This window comes from Corvus cornix, chromosome 8 (assembly GCF_000738735.6).
Source record: "Corvus cornix cornix isolate S_Up_H32 chromosome 8, ASM73873v5, whole genome shotgun sequence".
In the NCBI taxonomy this organism is placed as follows: domain Eukaryota; kingdom Metazoa; phylum Chordata; class Aves; order Passeriformes; family Corvidae; genus Corvus; species Corvus cornix.
The window spans coordinates 16988113-17015313 of record NC_046338.1 but is presented as its reverse complement, the minus strand read 5'-3'; the positions used below and the strand labels follow the sequence as shown (position 1 = coordinate 17015313).

Here is a 27201-nt window from a genome sequence, read left to right as displayed (position 1 = left end):
AATAACAAAGTAGGCAACGTAAGTAATGCTCATGAATGAGAAAACATGTACATAGCAAAGCAGTAACCATCCCACTACATGTTGACACAAGCGAATGCAACAATACCCAAGTTTTGTGAATATTCATTAGAGAATGGCAAAGCACAAATGAAGGACTTGGAAATGGTGCTTACAGAAAAAACTTTATTTAGAGCAAGACAGAACTATCAATTAGCTTCCTGCTTTAAAGCAGGTTTTGAAGTAAATGAGCTTGTTAAAGAGTAAAACTGCAGATATCAGGATTGGAAGGTACTGTATTGAACATTAAATAAACAGAAGACTAGGAAACCTAAACCACATGGAAGTCAATCAGTGCCAAACACTAAGTAGCTAACAATGGGAAGCAAATGGAATATTGTCAAATTGAGAAGCTGGAAACATAAATTAGATCAAGTGAAAGAAAAACACATACTGGTGAAATAGTATCAGTAAACAGATTAGAAGAAAGATTATATGAAAAGAATGGTATGAACTACAGCTGTATTTGAAAAATTAGTATCTGCAAGCAAGTATTTTGGCACTAGTGAGAACCAGAGTAACTGCTGGTATTACAGTATATGGATTTCAATGATGAAATATGTACAAATCTGATTTAAAAAATAGCAGAGATGAGCTAATTGAGAACATTAAGGGATTCAAAAATGCAAAATACTAAAACACTAAGACAATACAAAAATCTTGTTTCATTGTTGCTGAATGATAAAACTGAAAGACAGCAAAAGCATCAAATTTCAAGCTCATTCTCAGACTGTGCACAGCTTATAGTGGTCTTTTGCTTTACTTTCTATCGTCCTGCACAATCTTTGCTAAAAGACAGTTGTTTCCCCCCTCCAACTTCCTTCAGGGACTCCAAAGGAGACTCTTTTCCCATGTCTTCATTACACCTCACCTATAGATGATCCAAATTACAAAAAAAATAAAAATACTCAACAGCTAACTTTTCTAAAAACATTGACAACTCCCATGTTTAACCCATGCATTAATATGTTTTTCTAACTAAATTTGGGTATCAATAGATATGACACCTCCATGTGGGTGTTTAGCCATCAGTTTAAGTTCAACATTGACAGAATGACAGCATCCTAAACCCTTTTTGCTATTTGTACAAAATGTAATTTTCTCCCATCATGCCCTTAACTGGAGGGTTATTTTTCATTCAGACAGATATGAGGCAACTAGAGACATGCCTGAACATATTACCTGTGTAGCATTTGCAAGACTCATCCTCTTCACTCTGTGCACAGAACTGATGCTTCTGTCCAATTTATCCTTATCACTGACTACTGCTCCATGGTCAGCCTTGGAGTGTTCCATCCCAATTCACCAACTTCCTTTTAAAATACAACACTAAAGATCACTTTAGTAGGATGTTTAGGATGTTCCAAAGACAAACCATTTTTCTGTTTATTAAATTATCTTTGCCCCCTCTCCCTAGACAATAAAGTGCTCCTCTTCACCTTCGAGGCCTTTTTTTGTCTTCATGTTAAATCAAAATAATGACCTGCATTTCATGTATCATGCTTAGAGATTTTTCAAAATGCCTGTTATGCATAGAAAAACCATAGTTTTATTCAAAATTCCTGCTGAAGTTTTTGTTGAGAACAATGATTTGACAAATAGTTTGCTATGATGCTTATTTTACAATTCTGACCAGTATTGTGCCATTATTTCTTTGCTGTCTTGTTCATGCGATACCTATATTTTTAGAACTGTCACAAGAGACTTCTCCTACCTAAACACTACTGTAATACAAATAAAACATAATGGAAAAATATTAAATATCATACACAGAGAAATGGTTCTAAATCAGTGACCACAACAAAGTTGAATTACATATATTTACACACATGCATACATACAATGATCGAGTTATACCAAAATGAAATCATTACATACAGCAACATTTGTCTTTTTCCTTGAGACACACCACTACTACTACATACAATGAAATTCACATAAAATGAGAAAGGCATTTGTAGGTGTGCTTTAATTACTACTCTAGCTCTATCTTCAGCAGCACTATTGCAGCATTTTCCAGTACATGACACCTTGTAACAAAGCATCCCTCAACCATAGCTGGAACACCAGTTAGTGTCTATGTGCAGGGCAAGTGTCTCCAGGACAGGAACAGGAAAGCTAGAGATTGGGAAATGATGGATGAGAGGATGCCACCAAATATGTGCTTCACAAGAGTACAGAATCAAAACTCATTCTTCTCTCTCAAAAAATACACACATTTAATGTTGGTCTTTTAATTCTAAGAAAAAAGCAATTCCAAAAATACAAACTGAACATCAGAGTTAAGTCAACCACCATAATAAAATGAAATGACATTCACAATAGTTAAGTCTATGGACAGCTTTGACAAATATTTTTTCCCCACACCTCCCCCACTAAAGTCCCCAAGTACATTCCAATATTTATCATTAAATGAATCTTTATGAAAAATACTGCTGGTGTTCAGTTAGAATTAAAGGACTTGGATAAAGTGAAACAATAAAGACAAATACAGATGGTGTGAGTAAGGTTACAAAGGCTTTACATTTTGCATTATCTCAAGATATAAACATTCAAAAATTAACATGAAGTTGCTGTGTTATCAAAATATTGCAGCTATAGGCAAGGCAACATTAAATTAATAGCTGAGGGTGTGAGGAAAAAACCCACACATTTTAGTGAAGGTAAACAGAAGTGGGAGCTTGTAATTAGCATTTTTATAAAGCTAATATAACCCAGCCAGCCATAAGCCAAGCACAGGATAAAAAGCTTTCTCTGCTTCCTTTGGCTATAAGGTGACAAAAAAAAGATCACCTTTTCAAGATGTTCAAGATGAGCAGAAAAAGTCAAATAACCAAGTAATGGAATAAATAAGTACTAATTCAGGCAGTACACTTTAAACCACTCTGTCACTTGTTAATGTTACAGAATTTTATTTTGGTGGCAAACTGTAAGCATGTAAGAAAACTAACCTTATACAGTACAGTGAATAACCACCAAAGTAAAAATATTCTTCTGTTTACTCTTTGGCTAAAACCCCCTCAAAAGTAGCAGACAAAGAAAAAACATCTAATACTGGCAAGAGACTTTTTGACTTTTTTTTAACAAGTAAAGTAATCTTATCAATTTAAAACTTGGTACATTTTATAAACACAAAAGAGGTAATGTTGTAATAAATTCAGTAATGTTACTTCAAATGGCAACATTTGTTGACCCTGTGCAATAATACACTTCGTTCATACTACACTTATCAAAATATGACTGTTTCTACAGATATGTAGAAATCCTGCACAACTCCTGTCAACATACTTTGTAACTGGGACATGAAATTTACAATCAGAGTGCCACAAGAACTTTCAAATTGTTATTTCCAGTAGAACTGATTTCAAAATCTTCAGATCCTGCATTATCTTTTAATGGTTAATTCAAACAGAAAATAAAGGAATGTAGAGCACACAAACATCAATGACTGCACCCATTGCCAGAACATGCTGCACTGGTTGGACACTTTTCCTTAGTACATAAAAAGCAACAGCACCCAATAAGCCTGAGAAGAAATGCTGCTGTGTAAATACTGGCAACTATTCCTGAAAAAAGAATTATGGGATGTATTCTCAGAAGCTGACCGATCCCATAATTGTATTGCATAGGTCACAATCACACATCTATATACACGCCCAGGTCTGTGTGTGCATATACACCTCTGTATATACGCACACACGCGCACACGCACACACACAGAGAATATATTAAGAAGACAATGAAGTCTGGTCACAGAGCAATTTACAGGCTCAATATATTTTTTCTTTTTTTTTTTTTTTTTTTTTTTTTACACTTTGTTTGAAAGAAAACTTCAGTATTTTACAGTCTTCAGTAGGCATTATATACACTGCACTTATGAAATCTAGAAAGTATTGAAATAGAAATACATTTCTGCAAACATTTGGGTAAGAAAACAAACCAAGATTTTTCAAATATTTGTGCTATCTACATAATATTTTCTCTAAATCACAATAACTGTATCCATGGAATGTTCTCTAGAGAATGTCATCTTTTTTTAAACACCATGCACATTTTTAAGCAATTGTAACCCAAAATATCCCAACCTAAAACAATCTAACAATGTTCAGATAAAAAAATTTAAAGTCTCAGATCAGATTTTAAAAAGATAAGTCTTTATCACAAGAGTTGTAATGATAACAATTACATGTTAAGGCTAAACTGGTTTTGTTTTTTGTTTTTTTTTTGAGAAACACATTTAAAGACCATTTCTCTCGTGGCTCTGCATTATGAACTGTACTTACAGATGACAGTGCAGTGAACATAATGTTCAGTCCTACAGTCAGGATGCAGTTGCTCCTTCCCACTCCACAAGATACTGCACCTTTCCATCAAGTGTCACCCGACGAGCCAACACACGGTATTTTTCCCCACAAGCTATTCTACCTGCTGCACCAAAGTAACTAGTGATTGAGTTCTTTAGATGATTGAGCTGTAACTCCTGATCTGCTAAGTTGTTAAGTATCTCTGTATTGAGTTCATCATACTGGTAGTCTTCCTTGCTCTCATCATCTTTTACAATTTCTGAATTTTGAGTCTGGAGTGCTTTTCGTGGAAAGCGGCCTCTCCTCCTCAAATGTGGTATTGCAGCAGGCCAAGTTCTTCCTGTACGAGTCCTTTTTCTCGAGTCAGATAAACTATTGAAAATAAAAACCCACAGCATTAACTCCAAGGAAATTCAAAATGTATGCTGTATCATCAGTTATTTCCATGCCACTCATGTAATAATTTTTGTTGTTTTTCACTCATAAAATACTTATTGCCCACAGATAGGTAACTGTAAGTATGGCACTTAGGTAACAATTTCAGAACTCTAAATTAAACATGAGCTTTTTAAAAACTGACTATTTATATCACTAATGCATACAAAAATTACTCATGAAAGCACTTAATAGCATGAACCAGAAAGGGGAGACAAAACAGTAGAATCCATGTACCTCAATAAAAGAGAAATTTATATTTGCTGAACTTGAGAGGGGGAAAAGTTCAAGTAACAATTTACTTGCAGGAAGATTGACTGTAGTTAATAATTTATTTATAAAGACTGTGCCAAAACTTTTCCATGCTCTATTGACTGTAGAAAAATCACAGCATACTTAGTATTTTATAACATGAATACACAAACCTACAAAAACAAAAGCTGCTAAAATTAATTCAGAGTACACATCAGTTCTTCTGTGACCACTAGTAGAAAACTAAGCTCAGCAAACGTTTACACAGTTTAATTCTTTTCAGTAAATGTAACTTAGCCACTTATTTTACATCAAAAACAATGGTTAGTGAGCACCAAAAAATCTTCACCCTGTGAGTTGTAAGCAGAACTATTAAAGACTAATTTTCATTCATCCTATTTCTTTATATTTCCGCACGCAATTTATAGCTCTACTCTGAGAATATTTTATCAAAATTGATACACTACAAATCTTATCTTTATAGCAGATAGCATAACGGGATAGTTACCTATAATGTCTGGAAATGCTAGATGAGGTAGTTTCTTTCATACTGGCAGCACCTGTGGATTCCACATCTGAGGTATTGGATGAATGTGCAGTTCCATCAGATTTCCTGTTTTGCAAGATAACAGGTTTGCCACATAAAAAAATAATCTTATATCAAAAATTGAGCTGACCTTTCAGAAGCAAACATATAAATTACATAGTGTTATAATGCTTTATGGGAGGGGTATTTTTTTTAATTTACCCAACAGTGCAGGGTAATTCCAAGGCTGGGTTCTCTATCACCGGAACTGGTTCATTATCCTACAGGGAAAAAAAAGGTACTTCAACTTAAATCTTGATTTTTTAATTGATTTTATTTGAGAGCAAGTGGGGGAATATAAATTCATGTTAACTTGTTATGTTTTTCTTCAACATTTATGATGCAGTTAGAAGGAAGGGAGGAAGGGGGAAGAAATATCCTTACCAGAGGAGATGACTCTGGAGTTTTGTGAATCATTTTTCTTGTATAGGGACCAGGTGGACGACCTACTGATTTTTTTTTCCCCTTTCTTTCTATACCATTACTTAATTCCCTAGAAGAAAATTGGTATTTTATTCTGTATTATTGATGATAATTTTCACTGAATACATATTTTCCTTTGGCAATGAACATACAATTAGATATTGATTTCTAAAACATTGTATTAAATGAGATGATTCTGGCAAACCAAAATTTGCAGGTAAAAAGCTACGTGGTTTTGTTTTTGTAATAACATCAACAGAGTCAAGGTATTTCTAGGGACATTACTGATTCCCAAATGTTGAAGAGGAATGAACAAGTGTTAAATATAATTTATTCATATGATCACTCTTAGTGAAAAAGATGGCACATTTACCAATACAAGCTACTATTTCACAGAATACTGTCTATTTAGAATTCTAGTTAATTATTGCTTAAGAGATCCAGTAAGGCAAAAGGTTTTGTTTCCCAAATGACAGCAAAGTTGAGACATTTTCTATTTTCTTACTGCTAAACCTCATGTCGATTTTTTTATAAGAATCCTTATAGAAAGTTAACTACATTTGTCCTAAAACCTTGTTCCTAAAAGTAATCCACCTTTACAATTATTTTTTTAAAAACCCCATTCTACAAAGAAAAGGCCTTTTTTGCAGGCACCAAAAAATACCCAAAGTAGCCCCAATTAACCACAACACTGCTAGGATGACTGGGTTATTTTACCTCACATCAGGGATTGGTTTAGAAGACTTTCTGCCTTTAATTTTGAACTCATGAGAAGTTCCTTCTGGTTCTTTATCAGCCTTTAAAGCAGCATTCGGTGGCACAGGAGGAACTCGAATTCTCAAGCCAAACAAATGCTTCTTTTTCTTTATTTCTTTTCCAGACATAAACCTAGATGATGTTCAATTAATTGTTAAAATTCTGATACCAGGGAAAGCAACTTTTAAAATAGCAGTGTACATGCAAAACAAAACTACGCAAAGAGAATATTCATTCAAACACTATTTTACTCCCCTCTTTAACCTTATCACAATCCTCCCTCTCAAAAACAGAATGTGAAGTGGAAAGAGGATGGAAGTTAAAACAATTTTTTCTCATAGTCTGGGTCCCAATCAAAAGAGTCACGTGATGCTATAGTTTGAAATAGAAACAGTATTTAAAACTTAAAACGTTATCTACAGCCAGAGTGATCATTACATAGATTAAAAACTATAACCTAAGTCAGATTAAATAGGCACCAACATTTAAAACCAAAAGTACCAATAACTTACATAGTCTTGTAATCGTTTAATGCCTCCAGGACATGCTCATATCTTTCAGATTTTGGTGTGTCTGCCAGCTGTAAAGTATTAAGAAGTCATTTAAGCTGTCAAATTCTTTAGTAATAGAAAGATCCCAGTTACTCTGAGTCATTTTAACTACAGATTTGAATGTGAAGTACTTAAAATGCTGTGGTTGCATATTAATCATAATCCTATATATTCTGTGATTTACATCCACAGAATTAATGCCAAGACCAAGACCAGACCATTGAATGAGTTTCACTTTTAAGAAGTACAAGAATAATACCTTGAAAACATTTAGTGTAATGAGGGAACGTAACACTAGATTGTCCTTCCGAGACTCCTAACAAAAAAACTTCTGTATGTACTCCCAAATTAACTGAGATTGCAAACAGAAGATAACTGTATTGACAAAAGAACTTAGTTATTTATGATAATTTTTAACCAAAATCCTGCCACAGGACCCAATTCCCATTTTTTTATATTACTCAATTTGATAAGGGAAAAAAAAAAAGGAAAACATACAGAAAAATTATTAGAATTTTAAAAAAACCCAAACCAGTAGGTCTATTTTCATGCCCCTTTTGCTAAGGCCTAGTCTAGCCTCCCTCCTTTCACCAAAGCCTGAAATAACTAGTCCCTATCAAGCTTTCAAAACATGGAATCTTCTCTCTGAAAAAATTGCATGAAGAATTACAGAGAAAAGCAGAACAAGTATGGTGGCAACTATAAAATGGATACAACATTTATGTAACAGAATGTAAAATAAGTTTGTTTACATTTATATTTATACATCTACTTTTCAATTCCAGCAAAATGACTATTATCTCCAGCTGCCATGCCAAAACTTGTAAATTTACCTTTAATTATAGAGCCGACAACAGTTTAAGTTTCACTTTTAATACGAATATTAAAGACCAGACTGTACAACACTGGCAGCTCAAAGAAACCCAACAAAAACCCAACAATGACCAGGTAATTCCTAAAGAATACAATTCTCACCAAACAAGACACAGAGAAAAGGTAAAAGAATTCAATGTGCTAACAGCTAAATAATTGAGTAAATAGACTCAAGAACCCCAACCTTTTAACCAATTTTGAGCAAGACTGGCAGTCTACCTGACTGCTAAAGCTAAGGAAGGTATTCAAGTGGTTTTAGCTAAAGAAAGTAACAACCTGTTTTCCATGTTCACCATATGCTATCCAGAGGTCTGGCAACTCTACAGCACTAAACTAGAGAAAACTGCCACATATTTATTGCATTCTAAAGAATAACATGTTAAAAACTACTGGCTTAGGAGGTCTGATAACTCCATCATTTACCACTATCTTACCTACAGCTAAAACCCTTTTCCTCTTACTCAAGTATGAATAGGTAGAGAAGTAAACTAAAGTGTAATTTCTAACAGCGGCAATTTAAGGAGATTACAAAATCCCTAAAATCATTATATGGTACATGTCAATTATTTCTGTGATTAATTTCTGTTTCCCTCATTCCCCTAATTAACCAAAGTTAATCAGATTTTACAAGATAATTTTTGCCAACTTCATGAGAGACATTTAAAATCTTTTCAGAATAAAATCTTGAAATTTCCTCAATACAGCTTGTATAAATTTATTCAAAATCTAGCCCTACAAAAACGTAGCATTCAGACTTCAAACTAGCAGTTTCCTTGAAGGTGTAGAAATATTAAAGAATTGAAAACAACACAAAGAGGTGAGTTAATTTATTTTGGATCTGCCCTTTCCTTCCTCCCCCTTAGTTGCATGTTTTTCACAGATTGAGCATGGATGGATTGAAAGCGGAAGGGGGAAGAGCACAGAGAGGACTGCAGCCTTTCAACTTCTTCAAAATGACGTGTGCTCCAAATTAATGACACCTTCACTCTCCTCATCCACTGCCCTGACCAGCCAGTCTGACATGAAATTATGTTAAAGAATATTACATTAAATGAACAAACAAATTACTTCTACATTTCCCTCAATACTAAGAAAAACAAAATTCAAAATTAAAAACAGCTTACATACTTATTAGGCTATACAATAAGATAGCTAAAACATTCATTCTACTGAAAAGATGATGTGAGAATTACATTGTGTGCAGCCTTATTTTAATCAAGGCTCAAGACTTGATATGACAGACTTATGGATTTTATATGACTTAGGTAAAAGACGCCGTACATACTAAAGTAAACCAGATATGTATTCATGACACTAATTTTTAGTAATGCTTTAGTGTATGCTTGTCATTCTAACAAACTACTGAAACTGAGAGTTTAAAATATGTTTAGACTATTTCCCATTATTTATGAAAAATAATTACTCATTTAAACCACAAACATACACTTGGTTCTCAAATTGCGTGTGCTAGTAAAAATGGACTACAGATAAATGAATTTAGTGTAGAGAAGTATAAAGGCAGGATTTTCTCATAATTAGAAAACTTCAACCCACTATATGCCATGTATTAAAAAAACCTTCAAAACCCTAAACAATTTTCATGCACAAAATAAAGCACTTACTCGACTAGCAGTATGCCAATCTGAACTGAAATCATAAATTTTTGCATCTAACCTCTTATGCAGAAACAAAGATCAACACTGGTCCTCTTAGTTAAATATAAAGAGAATCTGCTTGAGTAAATGGATTTCTTTTAATGCTAAGATAAATGCCCAGTAATCAAATAGCTGGGAAAATAACCAGTATAGTAATGAACTTAAACCAAAACATTTTGAATCCAACTGAAAAAGGATCAAAACAATTTTTAGACCTGGACACAAACTGACCACCCCCACTGTATGAATTAGGAAGGAAAGAAGAAATTTTTGAATACAGTATTTAACACATAATGTGTTACACCTTAGAGACTTTGACTGTCATCTTCATACACAATACACTCTGCATTCAATTCTACATTTAGATTTTCTGGTCCAGGCACATGAAAATATCAAAGTAGTAAAAAAAATTATGAAATTAAAGGAGAAGGTAGATATGCAACAGAATAAACAGTTAAGTAATGAAAAGTTGCTATGCAAGTAATTAGCTGCATAGATAACTTGAAGAAATTTTACAGTTTAGAAAAATATACACCACCTAAAAACCATTCTATTTCTGCAAGGAAATTAAAAATTTTTTCATTATTTGGGATTACCAGATTTAAGGTACTAAAGGATTTAACATCCAGAGTAAAACAGTTCATAGGTTGTTAACTTTCAGGACATGTGTATGCACTGTGATTTAAGAACAAGAAAGGGTATTCTACCTACTTACCTCACCAGGATGCAATCTATCCCAGTTTTCATTAATGTAGGCCATAAGTTCAAGCTCCGAATCAAAGTATTTCTTTTTATGAATAACACTTAGGTTGTAAAGGCATAGATGTGCTATATCTACCCTAGAATATTTGAATAAAAAAAAACAGAGAAAACAAGTATATTTCTTCCAATTGCTTTCCTTTGAAACAATTTAGTAGAAAAGATATTAGCATGATACAGTTGGAGGAACATAAAGCCCAACTTAAAAACACTCAATCCAGACACACCATGAAGCCTCCTGCAATTTCTCTTCAAATGATTCCTTCTGTTTTGAAACTCACTTTCATTTCTGCCTCCTCTCATTGTCATGGTATTTTTTCGAACTCCAAAACTGGTCTGGACCATGGGACATGTAAGCAAGTCTGAATTCATACTTGAATGTATCAGTCCTGAATTCATGCAAGTATTTTGGTGAATTAACATTTAGCAAGGTAATTGCTAAATTAACACCATGTGTTTGTTAGCAACATTGGATATAATTTCTATTACAGATTAGTTCCATTAAGACTCCTCACGGAAACTATTACAAAATGTATCAAGATGTGTACTCTAGTACTCACTTTGTTTGGCTTACATAATACAGCAGGATCCTAAGTGTGCAAAAAATACTTAACTTTGGTATCTCAATCTTCACATATACAACAAGTGAGTAGTTGTTTGTTACTTCACTGAATGATCCCAGGAATGAATCCCAAGAGCATGCAATCACAAAATTATCTCTACAGTTAAGGATAAACTCTGAAAGAAACTTATTTCTGGTCAGATATACAGCAAGAATGACTCGGGAAACAGCTCAAGCTAACAAGTAGACTTCCTTTTTAGCAAAGAGGACCAAAACACCAAAAAGGAAAACAAAGCATGTATTCAACTCACCCTTTTTTTTAAAAATTCATACTTACCATCTCAAGGGTAAACGTTTGAGGTATTCTGGTCCAGAACTGCAAACTGAGCAAATGAACGTATAAAACCTAAAAATATATACATATGTATATGTACATGTGCCTGGGTTGTGGGTGTCCATACACACACACGCACAGTGTTTTAACACTCTGATTATGAAAAAAAGGAAAATTAAGCAAGCTAGAAAAACTCAGCCATGTGGTATTTGTGAGTCCCTTTCTTCTCTTACTTTCGCAACTTCTATAATCTGTGCTGATACCTACTGGGCCAGATACAAGGTACTTCTTCAATTTCATCCTGCTACCACTGTTTCATTCTGCCTGAGAAAGTCCCTCAGCCTGTGACTGTATCAATGAAGATGCTCTGTAATGTCCCCAGCACAATCTCTCAAATGCAAAAACCTGTGCACCAGCGTAAACATGCATTTTAAGGACCCATACATTCCTGCATCCTAACTCAGTTCCTTTATACAAACATTCCAGCAAAATTCCTATATAAAATCATAATAAATAATTAATTAAATACTCTTTGATTCTCTTCTCCAGTTTTCCTCTTTCATCTGCTGCAAGTGCTCAAAGTTCCTCTTAAAATAAAAGCACAGACCAGCACTTTCTCATTTCTTTTTGTCCTAACTCCTCACACATGAACAGAGGATGTAGAGTTCCCCTCAGTCTAAGTATGCCTCCAGCTCTCTCCAATGCCTTACACTGTTAGTGCGGGGAACTGTTGCACACCCAACACCAACAGCCCACTCCAAGCATGGTGTCCACTGTTTGTGTAAGAGATAAGTCACCTACACACTAGGAACTCGAGAGCCTTTATCCTAATAGGCCGACTAAAGGGGTCAGCTTTAAAGCATTCCATCTCCCAGCACCTATGGTATAAGGGATTTCCACACAAAGTGAAGTCAGTAACAGCTGGAATCCAACTCTCCATTGGTTACCTCTCCACCACCCACCACTGCATCCCCCGTTCAACTGAGATGAAGAACTGTATTTTCCTGGCACCTGAACACAGGCTGTCTTGTTTATAAACTACTCAAAACACAACTCATTTTTGAAAAATACTCCTGGTGTTATGGATGCTGTAATAAAAGCTCGTGTGTGAGACTTCCCTCCCATTTTAAATAAAGACAACCATAAAGTACAGCTTAATTTTCTTACCTGTCACCAAAAAGCATTGGCTTTTGGAGGCACTGCACACAAGCCTCATGAAACCACTGTTTACATTTGCAGCACTGCAACATCTTTAGATACCAGCTTCAACAACAGAGAGAAAAACAAGATGTGTTTAAAAAGTTACTGAAAATTCTTTCTTCATTATGTTTAAATTAAATAGGAAGACATCTTTTGACCCAAACTGATTTTCACAGTTTATAAAACAAACTCATCTCTAGGGATATTTCAGTAACATTTACTTCCATAATGAATTACTAGAAAAGACAGACTAAGAAAAAGATAGCCTAGTAAAATAATTAATTAAGTTATTAAATTAAGGAGAAAAAACCATTTAATTTACTCTGACAACCACACCTTATAATTCTCAATAATAAGCATTCAGGAACTCCATACAAACTCCTTCTGACATACCAGATTAGCTTCCTTGTAATTTTCTAAAGCACAACACAACTGCATTAAGTCACAAACATCTGTTCTGGGGGATCCAACTACTTGAATCCTCAAAAGAAACCTCATAGTTTACACCTTTTCCTTTTTCAGCTTCTCCCTTGAGAAAAGGAACCATGCAAAACTGACAGTGATGTTTGTTGAAGTCTCAAAATTCTCAAACTAGAGCTCTGTCCTGTGTCTATACACTCAAAAACTTGGCTTCTTTGTGGGACTCTTTACTTGCCTTGACCTCAAAACTTCAACACTACCTTATTCATTCACTCATTCATGCTGACACCAGAGTACTCATCTCTATCTGCTTAAGAAATCCTCTTCTTGCCTTTCTTGTAAAAAATAACCAGCAAAGGACTCTGTAACACCATTAGAGGAAAAAAAACCATCTTTCTCCTGCCAGCAACTGAAAATCAGGATATGATGCTATGGTAGAATCAGACAGCTGTCTAGTCCAACAAAATTTAGTAAACTAATCTCTAGGTACATGTATCTTCGTGACTTATGACAGAGCTGAGTTAACATCAGAAAAATAACACCTAGAACTGCAAGACTATTAACAAACAATTCCATCCAAACTCAACACATCAACAATAGCAACACAAAAAAAAATTTCTTGCTCATTATAGAACGTACTGTGATGATCTGTGATGGTCACATGACAAAATTAAAACAAACCAAAATATTTCATGGGAGAAGAAAAGAAATTAATTAAGAAATTAATAATTTCCCGCTGTGAGACACTTAATGTATATAGAATTCAAAATCCCACTTTGCATCCAGTTTCTAACACATACACACAACAGAAACTAACAAGTTCACAAGAAAGTCTACAAGAAAAGAGTCAAAGTTTGCAAATGCATTAGAGAAAAGTTCTTACATATAATCCATTTACTTACTCTCCAGGTCCTCCACAATAGCAGTAACACTGCTGGACATTGGTTTTATGACCTGCATCCCACTCAAGGTCTGTTGCATTATACGGTAACGTTTGTTTCATGACTTGCAGTGCTTTGGCATTTGGTCCTTTCTTAAGCGCACCACCTCTCTGGGCCAAAACAATTACATCAGTTTACAAAAAACCGTACTATACTTCTGAAACTTCCAAAGCTTTTAATTTGATTGTAGACAAGTTTTCATAACTTTCAAGTCAAATACTTTCACGTGCATTTATGTTTTCATACTAGCATGTTTGTTTAAAAGTGAAACACTGTCGATTTCTAAAAACAGCATTACTTCTCAACATACAAAACTTGCATTCAGATCAAAGATTAAAAGAAAACTCTGAAAAAAATGCCGTATCTTTATATTGTTTCAGTTTCAAAAACAAAGATGCAATATGAGATGTATTAACGTTTCTTTTCTAGAAACACACCTTTGTTGTTGTTGCAAAGACACACTGTCGACAGAGCCATTTATCATCTGAATCAATCACACTGGAATCAATATTTGGTGTGTGACACAGCTGATGGTAACCTGTATGAAAAATGATCAGCCAAACTGTTATTAAAATGACAAAAGAAGCTTACACAGAATTAACTATATATAACTTCAATGCAACTATAAGGCATTATCCATCATTAAATGCCAAAAACCTGAACAAAAAGATTGGTAACACATTCAAAATGGTCTTTTAAATTTTCTTAGTAGAAAAAAATAATCTTGACTTACAGAACAGGTGTTAGTCACTTTAACATGGATTATCATCTTTCACTGAGCTGTTAATAGCCACTAAGGGCTACAAAATTTAAGATCAGTTGAGCAGTCAGTCATAGCCGGGCAAATATCCTCCTTTGTGAAACAAATCAAAACATCTTTTAAAATGCAGTAAACAGAAAAAAAATCTAGTTACCTTGCCCACATTTATCACATATAACCATTTCATTTGGTGCTTCTGAATACTCTTCCTGACATATTGTACAGACCATTTCCCCACTCTCAGTGGCTCCTAGACAAAGACGAGATTGTGATTTGTTTCAGATTACATCTGCAGTTGGAACAGTTACCACATGTATAGCCTTCTTCATAATTTCACTTACAGATGCATGCATTGTAGAAACACATTGTTACAGAGCCAAACTTCTTAGTAAGAACATATTCAGACACTTTGTACAGACTGTGTTACAAATATTTATATCACTTATCGTAAGCTATCAGATATTTATAGGCTTTATATTGCCTACTGACTACGCAGTCCATGGTTCCTCAACATCAACAATAAAAAAATCAGTAACTGAATAAAGAATGTAAATTTAGGCTAAAAATACCTATCTGGACAACTAATATATCTTTTGTATTTATATTATTTTGTGTTTCTCTCCACATAAGTATGTACACACTTTGCATATCTTTTTGACATATCTGCCAAAGCAGCCTTAAACCCTTAACATCCAACATTACTACTGTTACTACTACTTACACATATCTGCAAGCATACAGAAACACACAGTTAAGATAGAGGTAAGAGAAAAAAGTAAGTTTGCAAACTGGAAACAAAACTATGTCTTGCTCCATTTATACCACATACCAATGTAACAGCTGATTAAAATACAAGCTTCTTAATTACAGAATATTCTGAGTTGGAAGGGACCCATAAGGGTCATCAACTTGAAATTTTCTCATACTCATTCATTAAGTTTTGATAGCTAGAATAAATGAATCAGATCATAAACTAGCACTATACAGAAGGAGAACAGCTTTTTTTTTTTTTTTTTTTTTTTTTTTTTTTACAAGCTTCAAGAAATAAAGCAGTTGATTTTTTGCTATTACAAATACAAAGCTTCTCCTTCAGGCAGACAGTGTTCAGCTTAAACATCAAGAAGCAACAAGAACCAGAGCAGATTTCCACTGGTTTTATAGAATGAGGAAATTGTAATGGATTTTCAGAAGGAATTATCATCCATGCTTCATTAGCATTAGGTTATAAAAAATATTTACAATCAAAATGTCTGAAAACCAAAAAGGTATTATACAATAGGTGCCTCACTTGATAACTACACATTTCTTTATACCACACAAATACTCTAAAACCTGTAATGGTTTCTTATCTGCAACAGTTATGGTGTTACTTTTAAATTTTTAGAAGTCAAAACTCTGTTCAAACATAAGATTTACCAGGTTTTAGTTTCTTTCCACATCATGTTGTTTCAACTGAAAACAGTACAAAGAACATAAACTTGGTGTAAATGGAGTTTTCTGTTAAGGCAGAGAACATAATCTACCCCCATCTAAACAAACTCAAATGTGATTATTTTTAGAAGTCTTCTCCACCCCACACATGTGAAAACAAACAAACATAAAAAACCCCAACCCAAAACAAAACAGTAACTTCAACGACAGAGTTGTTTGAAAATATTTTTTTCTTACTTGCCTAATTTTTGATCCTGGATCACATTAAATTATACCACTCTTTAGAATAAAAGAATATAATGTAATCATGTTTTTAACAGATACAGTAATCTAAACAATGACTACTTCATGGAAGCTCTTGCCTGTTTGTATGTCCTTCCAGAGAACCCAGGATTTGGAACTGTCTTCAAATATAATGAAGCAGTTCTGTTTCAGTTTGTTTATCTGAAAGACAGAAATATAGAGGAAGCCATGAGTAAAAGTACTAAACAGAAGAATGTATTTCATACTACATAAGCGAGACAATAATACTGCAATTTTCAACAATAAGTGATACTTTACAACTCCAGTGAAGTTAAAAAGTGTCTTTACCTTTTTGATAGTTCCAAGATAAAACAAGCCATCTGACCATCTAGCTAGGACATCCTGACCTTCCTCAAATTTACAAAGTGGCTTTTTGGCTTTCTGTCCATCACGTAATGACAGCTTGGTCAGAGATGCTGAGCTCTTATGGCTGCGACGTAAAGGAGACCGCTTATGGACCAGTGAATTACCCACCGCTGTAGAGTCTCTAAAGGAAGGGAAGCAAGAGAAGAGGTAACCAGAATTAGGTTAAAAGAAATGTGTGTTGGAAATACCAGTATGACTGACTCTAGAACCTCAGGTAATGGAAGACCTGCTCGTCTTTTCTGACTTTACACATCTTTAGTAGCAGTTCCTCTGTTACTATACAAGTGTACAAAATCTGAAAAGGACAAGTTTATAGAAAGAGAAGCATTCTATGAAATCAACTAATGTAAACGAGAATGGGGACACACAAACTTCCTAGCTCAGAGACTCTTCACATAATCACCAGAAGCATTGAAAAACAGATCAAAAACATTCAATACAGGATTACTTATGCAAAACTCAAATCACTGCCAGTTTTCTAAAATTCCAAGGAAGCTAAAAAGGTCCTAAGCCAATTCTAACTGCATTACCTTGGTAGGGATAATACAGGTTAAGCATTATGCTGGCTGAAGGTAAATACTAACTGAGGTATGCCCAACACAGAATCATGCTTTGCCACTAAGCATAGCTATAGAGCTTTACAGCACAGGATGACTTTCTACATGTTAAATTTCTTATATAAAATAAATTTTCCTCTCTGTTAGAATAAGAGTGGAAAATAATAAGGAAGGAAAAACAACAGATCTTGCAACATTTCTTCATACATGAAACCCAAAATCGTGAGTTATTTGTATCAATAAGCATTTTTCCTCATATATTCCACAATATATAGTCTATTTATATGTAAGTGTGAACATGCTTTTATGTCAGACTACCTGTGAAACACTATGCTTCAATTAAAAGAGCAAAATATAGAAAATTATAAAACAAGACCAGACAGTGCACAAGGAAGAATCTTCATAAGTAATACCCAGAATTTGAGACTATGTAATAAAGCTACCATTTGTATATCCAAATGTATTTTTTCTAGAAACTACATGTATGTGTAACTAGGATGCAAACAGTTAGGGATCAGGGAATTAAATAGGATTGAAGAGCAGTTTCACCTCACTCAAGATATCTTAGGTATATTATCAGCACCAGAAACATTTGAATTAATCTCAAAGCACCAGCAAAAGCAGTAAACTAATCAGTGTCCCATAGAGTTTGAGAACGGCTATACAGATATTCAAGAAGTTGCTCTACAGCTTCAAAGAGAAAGCAATCTTCTCTCTAAAGAATTTACTATTCCCATTTAATATGACAGTAAAACTGGAAAGGTAATGGCTTAAAGTATCATATTAAACAGTTTAAACCAGGAAGGTTAGGCACAAGAAAATCAGCTGCTTTAAGATATTTATAATCAGTGTGACATTAAACAATGATATGGCAGAAAGAGTAGCTATAATGGGCCTCTGGCATCCTCATGCACAACTGGGTCACCAATTTAAGTCCTGCTTGATCCCAAATACAAAAATATTCAGATGGGTAACTAGGGAAGACCAGAGGAACAAACAAAAACCTTTGGCTTGTTTCACAGCTGGCACCTTGTCACTTCATCTGACATCCTTCATCACTGCATCAGAAAATTAAACTGTCATTTCCCATCTTCTCTCTTCATGGTGCAGTAACAGTGTTCAGACCCACCACCCAGCCAGATTTCCCAGATAAAAAATCTTACCAATTCTGCTGCTTCTTACACAAAAGCTGATTCAAGTTACTGCTGCTTTTCCTCAGCTCTTCTCTAACCTCTGATAAATGGAACAGGATACATGTAGCATTCAAAATAGGTTTACCATCATAGAGTAAAAGCACGGCAGCCCAGCACACTAAGTTTCTGCTTTCTTAGTACTAACATCTGGTTTACAACTGTTTTGACAGAACTACTCTCAGAGAGGTTCAAAAATTTTCTTTCCAAAGTTTTTCTAGGGTTTAAGACCCTAGGAAAAGCTAGGTTCACCTGGCTAGGCTAGCCTAGAAATTGGTAGCTATTTGTGCTACAAGGGAGGAATGTTTGCTCTTCTTTTCCAGTACTTGAAAAAATGTGTGAAAGATCTCATACTGAATACACAAAAAGACACAAATTCATTTATCATAAACAGTACAGACTGCCATTTAAAAAACAACTACGAGCTTTATACTCAAAATAGTCTTCAAAAGCATTCTTTTAAGTACAAAAGTTTGTCTAACAACTCCATTGAAATCATAAAAAAAAAGTGTGCATAATTTTCTGGCACAAAACACTTAAATGAATCTATACATTTACTTATACAACAGCATAAATTCACAATAGCAGCTTCAGACCCTGAGGAAGCTTGATACACAGTAAAGATGTGAGCCAATAAACCAGACACTTCTCCATTGTCCATACTGCTCTCTTTGTGAGTGATGGCAGTGCAGAAGTGACGACTAAACAGCTCACGAAAGCAGCTCCTGCTGAGGCAGTTTATGGTTTATCTCAGAGACTGAAAATAGGGCTAGTTACCACAATAGGCTGACAGTAGCTTAACAGTTGCTTTCCACATGGATAGGAAGTTTCTCTCCAGGGAAACATTCCCTCAATGTTTTTGACTGAGATTAAGTAGGAAGAGCTACTGTTTTAACAAGTTGACTTTAATGAGCAGGACGTAAGTTACTTACAGTAGGTGTCTCTGAAGTATCCTCTGGAACTACCGCACAAGAAATGTGGTGCAGACCAGCGTAAAAGCTACATGCATAAAATGTTACTAACTTGCCCATCTGTCTTGTCACAGCTCTATCTGTTGTAGTGGAATGCCAAAAAGTCACACCTACCATTAAAATAAAACTCTTGCTGGAAGTTAAAAGGCAAACTGAATTTCAAAATTGGCAAGCAAGAAGTTTAAGGTTCCATGTTGCCTAGAAACTTGCTTTCCAGTCTTCCCTAAAGTTACACAGCACCTTCCTACTGTACTATTTATAGTTACCAACAAAATTAGTAACCTTGAAATAACAATTTCCCCATCTTAAACATTTCTCTCCAAGAACTTATAATTGCACAATATCCAACAGATGCACTGTCTTTCAAAAAATACTTTCCAATATAAAGATCTAACTTACCTCATTTAACTTGCACAATCAAGCTACGCTGTATGTCATAATGTATGGCTTTACATCTATTATTCAATACTAAGTTTGTCATACTGTATTCTTACTCTGGCACTTAAAATGCAAAAACAAAGAAAAGTACTTATATACCCATACAATCTTTCAGAAGTTAGTGGTAGCAGTCAGTAAAATGTGCCTGCACACTGATATAGTTTGAAAATAGAAATGAACTTCCACCTTTTCTTGAGAAGTTGATGTCGTGAAGTACCGAAAATGCTCACCAATTTTTCACCTTGAAGTCTTCTCAAGCAAGACAGACAGAAGAATACCTTATATTCATCTACTTAATGAATTAGTTTATAATATGTTGCAGAAGCAGAAGATTGTAATTGTCAACAGAAATGGCAAACTGCCTCCCAAAGTAAACTACCTAAATGAGTCAGGTTTATGAACCATAAGCAGTTACTATGCCTAGCATTTTATTTATTAAAATTAAATTTGTTTGTTTTGACTTGCTTGTAACTCTAACCTCTTTACTAGCAGTTAGTAAATTTTGGTGTCCATTTAGTGCCTCTACTCCTCTATAGCAATCCTACTGAAGGAAGAAGTGGGAAAAGCTGGGGGAAAAGATGCAAAGAGGCTGGAGGATCAAAAAGACTGAACATTCTTGTTTCCAAGTGTCAAATTTTTCTTAAGATCATTCATACTACTGTACTCCTTCAGTCTCAACAACTGCTATGAAAAAACTTCTGTTAAGAAAAGCTCCCTTGGACAGGTTTGGCTTTTTTTTTCCCCAGCCATCTCAGTTCACTGATCTGCTTCACAGAATGGTTTGTAAGCACAACTGAATAAACGCAAACAAGCAGCTTAGGACAAAAACTCCCTCAGCTGGCACTGCCAGACTGCATGACTGAACTGTAGTCAGGTTCACTGACAATCCATTCACTTTCAGGAAACTTTTTGAGAAGGACCACCTGACTCATAAATGCTGCAATGGTAACAGGCGATAGCTACCCTATGAGTACAGATAGTATCTTTAATGTTTCCAGAAACTAAGTTTTAACAACAAAGTGCCCAAAGAATACTAAGAGAAAATTTTAATACACTGAGAAAACTCAATGTGGGACAAAGAGCTCATTTATTCCTGGTAAATAGAAATCACAGTGAAGGGATGATGACTTTAAAGATTTATCAAAAGGGAATTCAGACTAGAAATCACACACAGAGCATTCTACTAAGACAACTCACAGAGGTTTAGGATCTATCTCAAAACTGGAAATGCGGTATCGCACAGGAAAGGAAAATATAGTGATAGGACTTATGATAACTAGAGATAATCACTTCAAGTTCCAGAAGTATGATGGTATTGCTAATTAATAACAATTTTTTTTGGTCTGAAGTTGCAAACTAGCCTTTTATTATCCTTTATTAGAGAAAACTGAACTACCAGCAGCCTGTTCTTCTCTCCTTAAAACAGGACAGTTAACATTCACATGGAATGAGGGGAGTGGAGGTCTAGCAAGGGCTCAGAACACACAAAACTGACGGCAGTTTCACACATGGCTTACCCAATACAGCAGCTTGCTTCCTTCCCAGCAGCTCTGGAATGACCAGCTGCCTTCTCCATTAGCTTTCTACTCAGTTTTCTTTCCCTTACTATGGATTCACTGACTGATACTTAAAACAAATCAAAGTACAAAGAGATCTGGTGACTAAACAAGCCAGGTAACCAAGTGCTCACAGCTGGAAGACAGCAGAAGAGGGAAATTAATCTTGTCTGAGAGTAATAATGTTAGCTTGTTTACCCAGCTCCACATAACCAAGCTAAAGCCATGTTTCCAACATTGCCTGTGACTTGGATCTAGTACCTACATTAACAGCTGGAGACATGCTGGATCCTAGCCACATTTCTTCTTTTCAGCTTCTCCACTATTTATGAGATCTCATACCAACCATTATCTGTTCACTGTGGCAAACACTCTCCTCCCCCAAATAAAAAGATTCTGCTGGGTCAGAAATTAGCAGGTCAAAATTAGCAGGATGACAAGTCAAACTTAAGTTAACTTCCTCCACCCCAACCCAGATCCAAACTTCAGAACAGGTCGATTGAACAAAAAACAAAAAAGAAAAAAATCAATTACATGTAAACAGGCCATTATAGTAGTACATTGCCATTAACTTCTATTAAGCAAAGGATAAAGTACAAATCCAGATTTATAGTCTATCCTCTACACTACTTCATAGACTGAAATGAATATTGCTTTTCCAATGTGCTGTGCCATACAACATCTACAAAACACACTTGGAGCTCCTTATCTTTACACTATTTTGCATGCTAGTACAATCAAAAGCCAACTGTACCAAAGAAGGGCAAAGGGACCATAATCTAGGCATCCCTCAGTCTAGAAAAGTAGAGGGTAATTATTGGGGGATAAGAAATACATTATTAAAATTACTTTCAGTTTTAAGCATTTAAGAAAATACAATAATTCAGGGTAGAAAGGTTCTCAGGAACTCTCTACTCCTGCTCAGCATAGCATTAACCATGAGGTCAAACCAGGTGGCCACAAAAGCACCCTGGGCCCCTGTTCCAGAATCTCTCTTATTCCAATGTAGGCACAGTTACCTCTTGTCCTCCTGCCATGAACTGCTGTGAAGAGACTAATTGCATCACACTAACTTTCTCATAGGAGCTGGAAGGCTGCAGTTATGTCTCCCTGAAGCTCAATGAACCCAGCTCCCTAAGGCCCCTCTCATAGGGCACCTGCTCCAGTCCCTGACTCTCTTTGTGGTCCTACACCAAACTCACCTAGCTGGCTGTCTCTTGCAGTGGGAGCACGAAAATACAGCATTCTATCTAGATGCTGTCTAACAAGTTTTGTGTAGAAGGAAATTATCACTGCCCCTCAGTCTTCTACTTCTGTTAATATAGCCCAGGATACCACTTGCCTTAGCTCCCAGGACACAGTGCCGGCTAGCATTCTGCTTTCTGTCAGATCCCCAGCCAATCTTAGCCTGGGGTTCCTTCTTCAGATGCAGGACTTTGCTTTCTTATCTGTTGAATTTCATGAAGTTCATGTTCAATCTCTTCCTTCAGCCTTGCTGAAACTGAGGTTAGACGAGGTTCTCCCCATGTTAAAAACCCTGCCATTTTTAACACACAAGGTGGTCAGGTTGTTCAGGCCATGGTTTATATCTTTGGTGACTGTTACTAGTCATCGCCTTTCCATGCATCCAGAGACATCCTCCAGGAAGACTTCATGACTTCCCTAATGACCAAAGTGAAGCTAACCAGCCTGTGGTTAGTTGAACTCTTAGCCCTTTCCAAAGATGGCTGTAACATTTACTATTCTCTAATCATTACAGATTAGCTCTGTTCTCCACAACTTGGAATAGTAAGGAAGAGCCCTACAAGAACATCACACAGTTTCCTTGGTGCTCTTGAAAGCAGTCTGGTCTGATGGGCCTACATGAGTCAAGTTCACATTTGTTCAAATGTGCAGCAAGCCAATTCATAGGCCACTCGAGCAAAGTTTAACAAATCCACCCTGGATAGAAGTTAAAATAGCATTTAAAGCAGAACAACTTTGTCCTACCAATGATTTCAGGGTAACTATTCTGTATAAGCCGCTCCTTGTCAATATGATATGAAAATTGTAACTTGCTTATTCTCAGCTTTACCCAGTCAACCCTAATACTACCCATGACAATCAAATGTGATTTCACATAATACATTACTACCCCAATAGGGTGGCTGGCTTTGGCAAGGGTTTTAATTCTTTCAAAGGGCCTTACCTTTTGGCTATGATTTTTTTTCTCTGAATTCTTCTGTCTGGTCAGACTTTTTAAGGAACACTCCAGTTATCCCAGAATATCCTTTCATTAGTGAGTTTTTTAAGTAGATCCATGCTTTCAGAAGTATATACATCACATTACCTGACAAAAGTAATAAATTTTGCTTCTAAGAAATAAAAAATTGGTAATAAAAACTACGTGAGGCCTCACAGCCTATTCATCTGACTAGCAGTTACATCTATGGGTCTGTTGCATATCAGAAAGAAGTTTAGCCAGAAGACTGAGGGGAAGCGACTATTTCCTTCTCCACAAAACTTGTTAGCATCTAGATAGAATACTGTGGTTTTGTTCTCTGACCCTGTGAAATATGACTGTCCTTAATATGATTGATCCATACTGTTAAAAAGAGGTAGTCGCCAGGATAAATGTACTCCCATGTTCATAATACTATAATCATTTGTAATTTTGTTTTTACTTGCTCACATTCTCCCTCAAGAAATTTTAAATAAGTGGTTTAATTCCATTTGATATAAATAGTGAAAGCATTACAGTTTAAAACATCATTACAGAATAACATATTTCTCTACATATTTAGTATGCAGGGAAATAGGACAGGGCAGACATGTATCGCAAGAGCCATTTGTTTGGGATCAATCACGTGTTTGTACAAGAAGAGGCAGAAGGTACAGGGAGAAAACAACGGTACCAGGTCACGGGACACCTTTTCAATCAGAATTTCCCTTAATTGTATCCTAAGCACGTCTGTGAATACAGCAACTGCCTCTTGGGTTTCTGCAGTACCCAACTCCAGTACATGCAGCAACACACCTGCGGGAGTATGAGCACACATCCCAGCAATTAAAGAGATAACAGACAACATGCTGACTTGCTCTAGAAGAAGTGGGGAAGAAAAATTATTTCAGAGCTGACCAAAACCCCAGAATGGTAAGTTTTCTTCTTTAAGGTTAGTCTACGAGAACAGCAACCTTCATAAGCATTCCACAGAATTAAAAAAACAAGTAGATCTGAAACATAAGTAAAGTAGTATTATCCTTGAAGATAGATAGTGAATGAAGTATGTCCAGACCCATCAGGAATGCTCTCATCATTAGTTCTCCTTCTCTCAAAGAAAGTTAAGCTTCTTGATTTCACTCCTCCATGGAGATTACATCTCCAGCAATACCTGTGGTTTTACAATTCTTCTCCTGTTGTGTTTTGCTCAAAGACACACTTCCCCTCCATTTCCAGCAAGGAAGGCCTGTAAAGAAGGTGAAACCAAGTCTGCAGCAAGGCCAGCGGCCAGTTGCACAAAATATGCGGTCAATTCACGAACTAAGAGAAGATTCATATTGGCTTCTAGTCACATCTCCAAGCTTCCTCCTCCACAACTCACGTGAGGAGCACAAAATATGCCTTAGTGCCTCTACATTACTTCACATCCATCTCCAGGGAATACAGAAGTCCACTGTCTACTAGGAATTAACTGGAACTCATTTGTTACAGCTACTCTTCCAATAAATTTTACCTGATCTTCTGGTGCAGGGAGGGACAAACATAACTTCATACTAACTACCAATACATGTCTCTTTCACCTATTAAAAAATACATATACTCACTGCTGACTAGCCATATTAAGTCATATGAGAAGCATCTACATCTGATTTAAACTTCTTTCCAGAACAGAAAAGGCAATTTGTTGAGAAGCCACACACCTGTACTTGACAAAATAAGGGTTAACTGCAGAAAACATTATACTCTCAGTACAGATTTACATTTCACAGATTGTACCTCCTTGCAAAGACCCTTCTCATTTTCACTATATTATGCATCTCCTTTCATACTCTCAATCTTTGTTTTCCCTTATTCTCCTTTAAATGAAAAGCTATGAACTCACTAACCTGTATTCTAATAATACAGAAACTAAACTTTCCCCCCCTCTCTTTTAATCTCATTTTTTTTCAAATTAAATGTAATTTGAGCTCTCAAAAAAAGGGACAAACGTTACCAGGTTAACTTTTACCAACCTGACTAGAGATCAAAAGAAAAAAAAAAACAACAGTGAAACTGTTTTGTTACCATCCCACACTTTTGGCAGTTTGAGTGTATATCACTGATCACATTCCCTTACTCTAAATCAGGAGAAAACCATGTCATCATCCATTACTACGTTTGACCTTTAAAGTTATGATAAGCTGGGTCTATCACAAATTCTAGAAACCACCATAAGGCTACACTGCTTTCCTGGCAGAACCTTTCACTTAATTATGCAGGCCCTCGACTTCTAATAGCACCCTGATACTTCATGGATGAATGACAACCCCTCGTATTTCAACACTAATATCAGTGTCCAGAACATCCAGCACAGACCCATATTGTTCTCTTTCACTAAAAGAGGTATCAGCCCATTCTTTCCACAGAATTCAATACCAAAAAAATCAAAATGCATTACTGCACATGCTTTCAGCCAGCAACAGTTACCACACTTTAGCAGACTAAAGCCCTACCGTGCACATTCAAATCGTCATGGCTGACAGAAATTAAAGAGGTGAGGCGTCGCAGAAAAAAACAAAAAAACAAAAAAACCAAAAAAACAAAAACCCACAACAACAAAAAAACCCCACCCCAAACAAACAAACAAAAAAAAAGAAACAAAAACCACAAACCCCCCCAAACAAAGTTACCAACGAGCACCACTACCTCTTTGTGCTGCTGCTCTCTTCGCACTCGAGCGAACGCAGCCTACTCGGACAATATCCTTAAAGGAGAAGATGAAAATCCAGCTGGCGCGAGGCTGATGGCTCCTCACCGCTGCAACCCCCGGCCTCGCCGCCGACCGGCCAGCTGCCTCCCTCCCTTTGTTTTGGTCACCGAGAAGCACCACTGACCCCTCACATTCGCTTGCCAGCGGCCGCTCGGAGGGAGCTCCCTCCCCCTCCCCCAAGGCCTCGGGGCCCCCCGCGCCACAGCGGGGCCCCTCGCCGCGCTCCCCGCCGTGGCGCCGGGATGCGGCACCGGCGGCCCGGGCTGCGGGGATCGCCTCCCACCGCGCGGGCCCGGCCGCCCCTCCCTCCCCCCCACCCACCCACCCACCCACCCCTCACCTCACCTCATTCGGTCTCTCCAGTGGTGCCAACTGCCTCATACAGGGAAATCGGCGAGCTCGGGAGCCTCCCCCGGCGGCGCGGCGCGGTGCGGCCGGGCGCTCGGTGCGCAGCGGGCCCCCCGGGCGCGGACCCGCTGCGGAAGGCGGCGGGGGACGGTCAGACCCGCCTCACGGGCAGCCCGGCCCCAGCGCAGCCCCTCGCCATTTTTGTTTCCCGCGGAGGAGGCGCT

At 36.5% G+C, this 27201-nt stretch overlaps 1 protein-coding gene across 2 annotated transcripts; it reads right to left on the bottom strand.

Annotated features, from left to right (window-relative positions):
• Nucleotides 1-163: 163 nt before the first annotated feature.
• Nucleotides 164-27201, bottom strand: MTF2 (metal response element binding transcription factor 2). 2 transcript variants are annotated; one of them, XM_039555725.1, is made up of 15 exons: nucleotides 26975-27201; nucleotides 16891-17089; nucleotides 16662-16743; nucleotides 15023-15118; nucleotides 14546-14646; nucleotides 14070-14218; nucleotides 12715-12810; nucleotides 11551-11619; nucleotides 10608-10731; nucleotides 7326-7393; nucleotides 6775-6945; nucleotides 6019-6127; nucleotides 5797-5855; nucleotides 5557-5661; nucleotides 164-4733 (listed from the first exon to the last, which is right to left on the bottom strand). In XM_039555725.1, the coding sequence occupies exons 1-15, from the start codon at nucleotides 26977-26979 to the stop codon at nucleotides 4379-4381; spliced, it is 1788 nt and encodes a 595-aa protein (XP_039411659.1). In that variant the 5' UTR covers nucleotides 26980-27201; the 3' UTR covers nucleotides 164-4378. The 2 variants fall into 2 exon arrangements, with proteins under 2 accessions (XP_039411659.1, XP_010407421.2); XM_010409119.4 differs by lacking the exon at nucleotides 26975-27201 and adding an exon at nucleotides 26566-26704.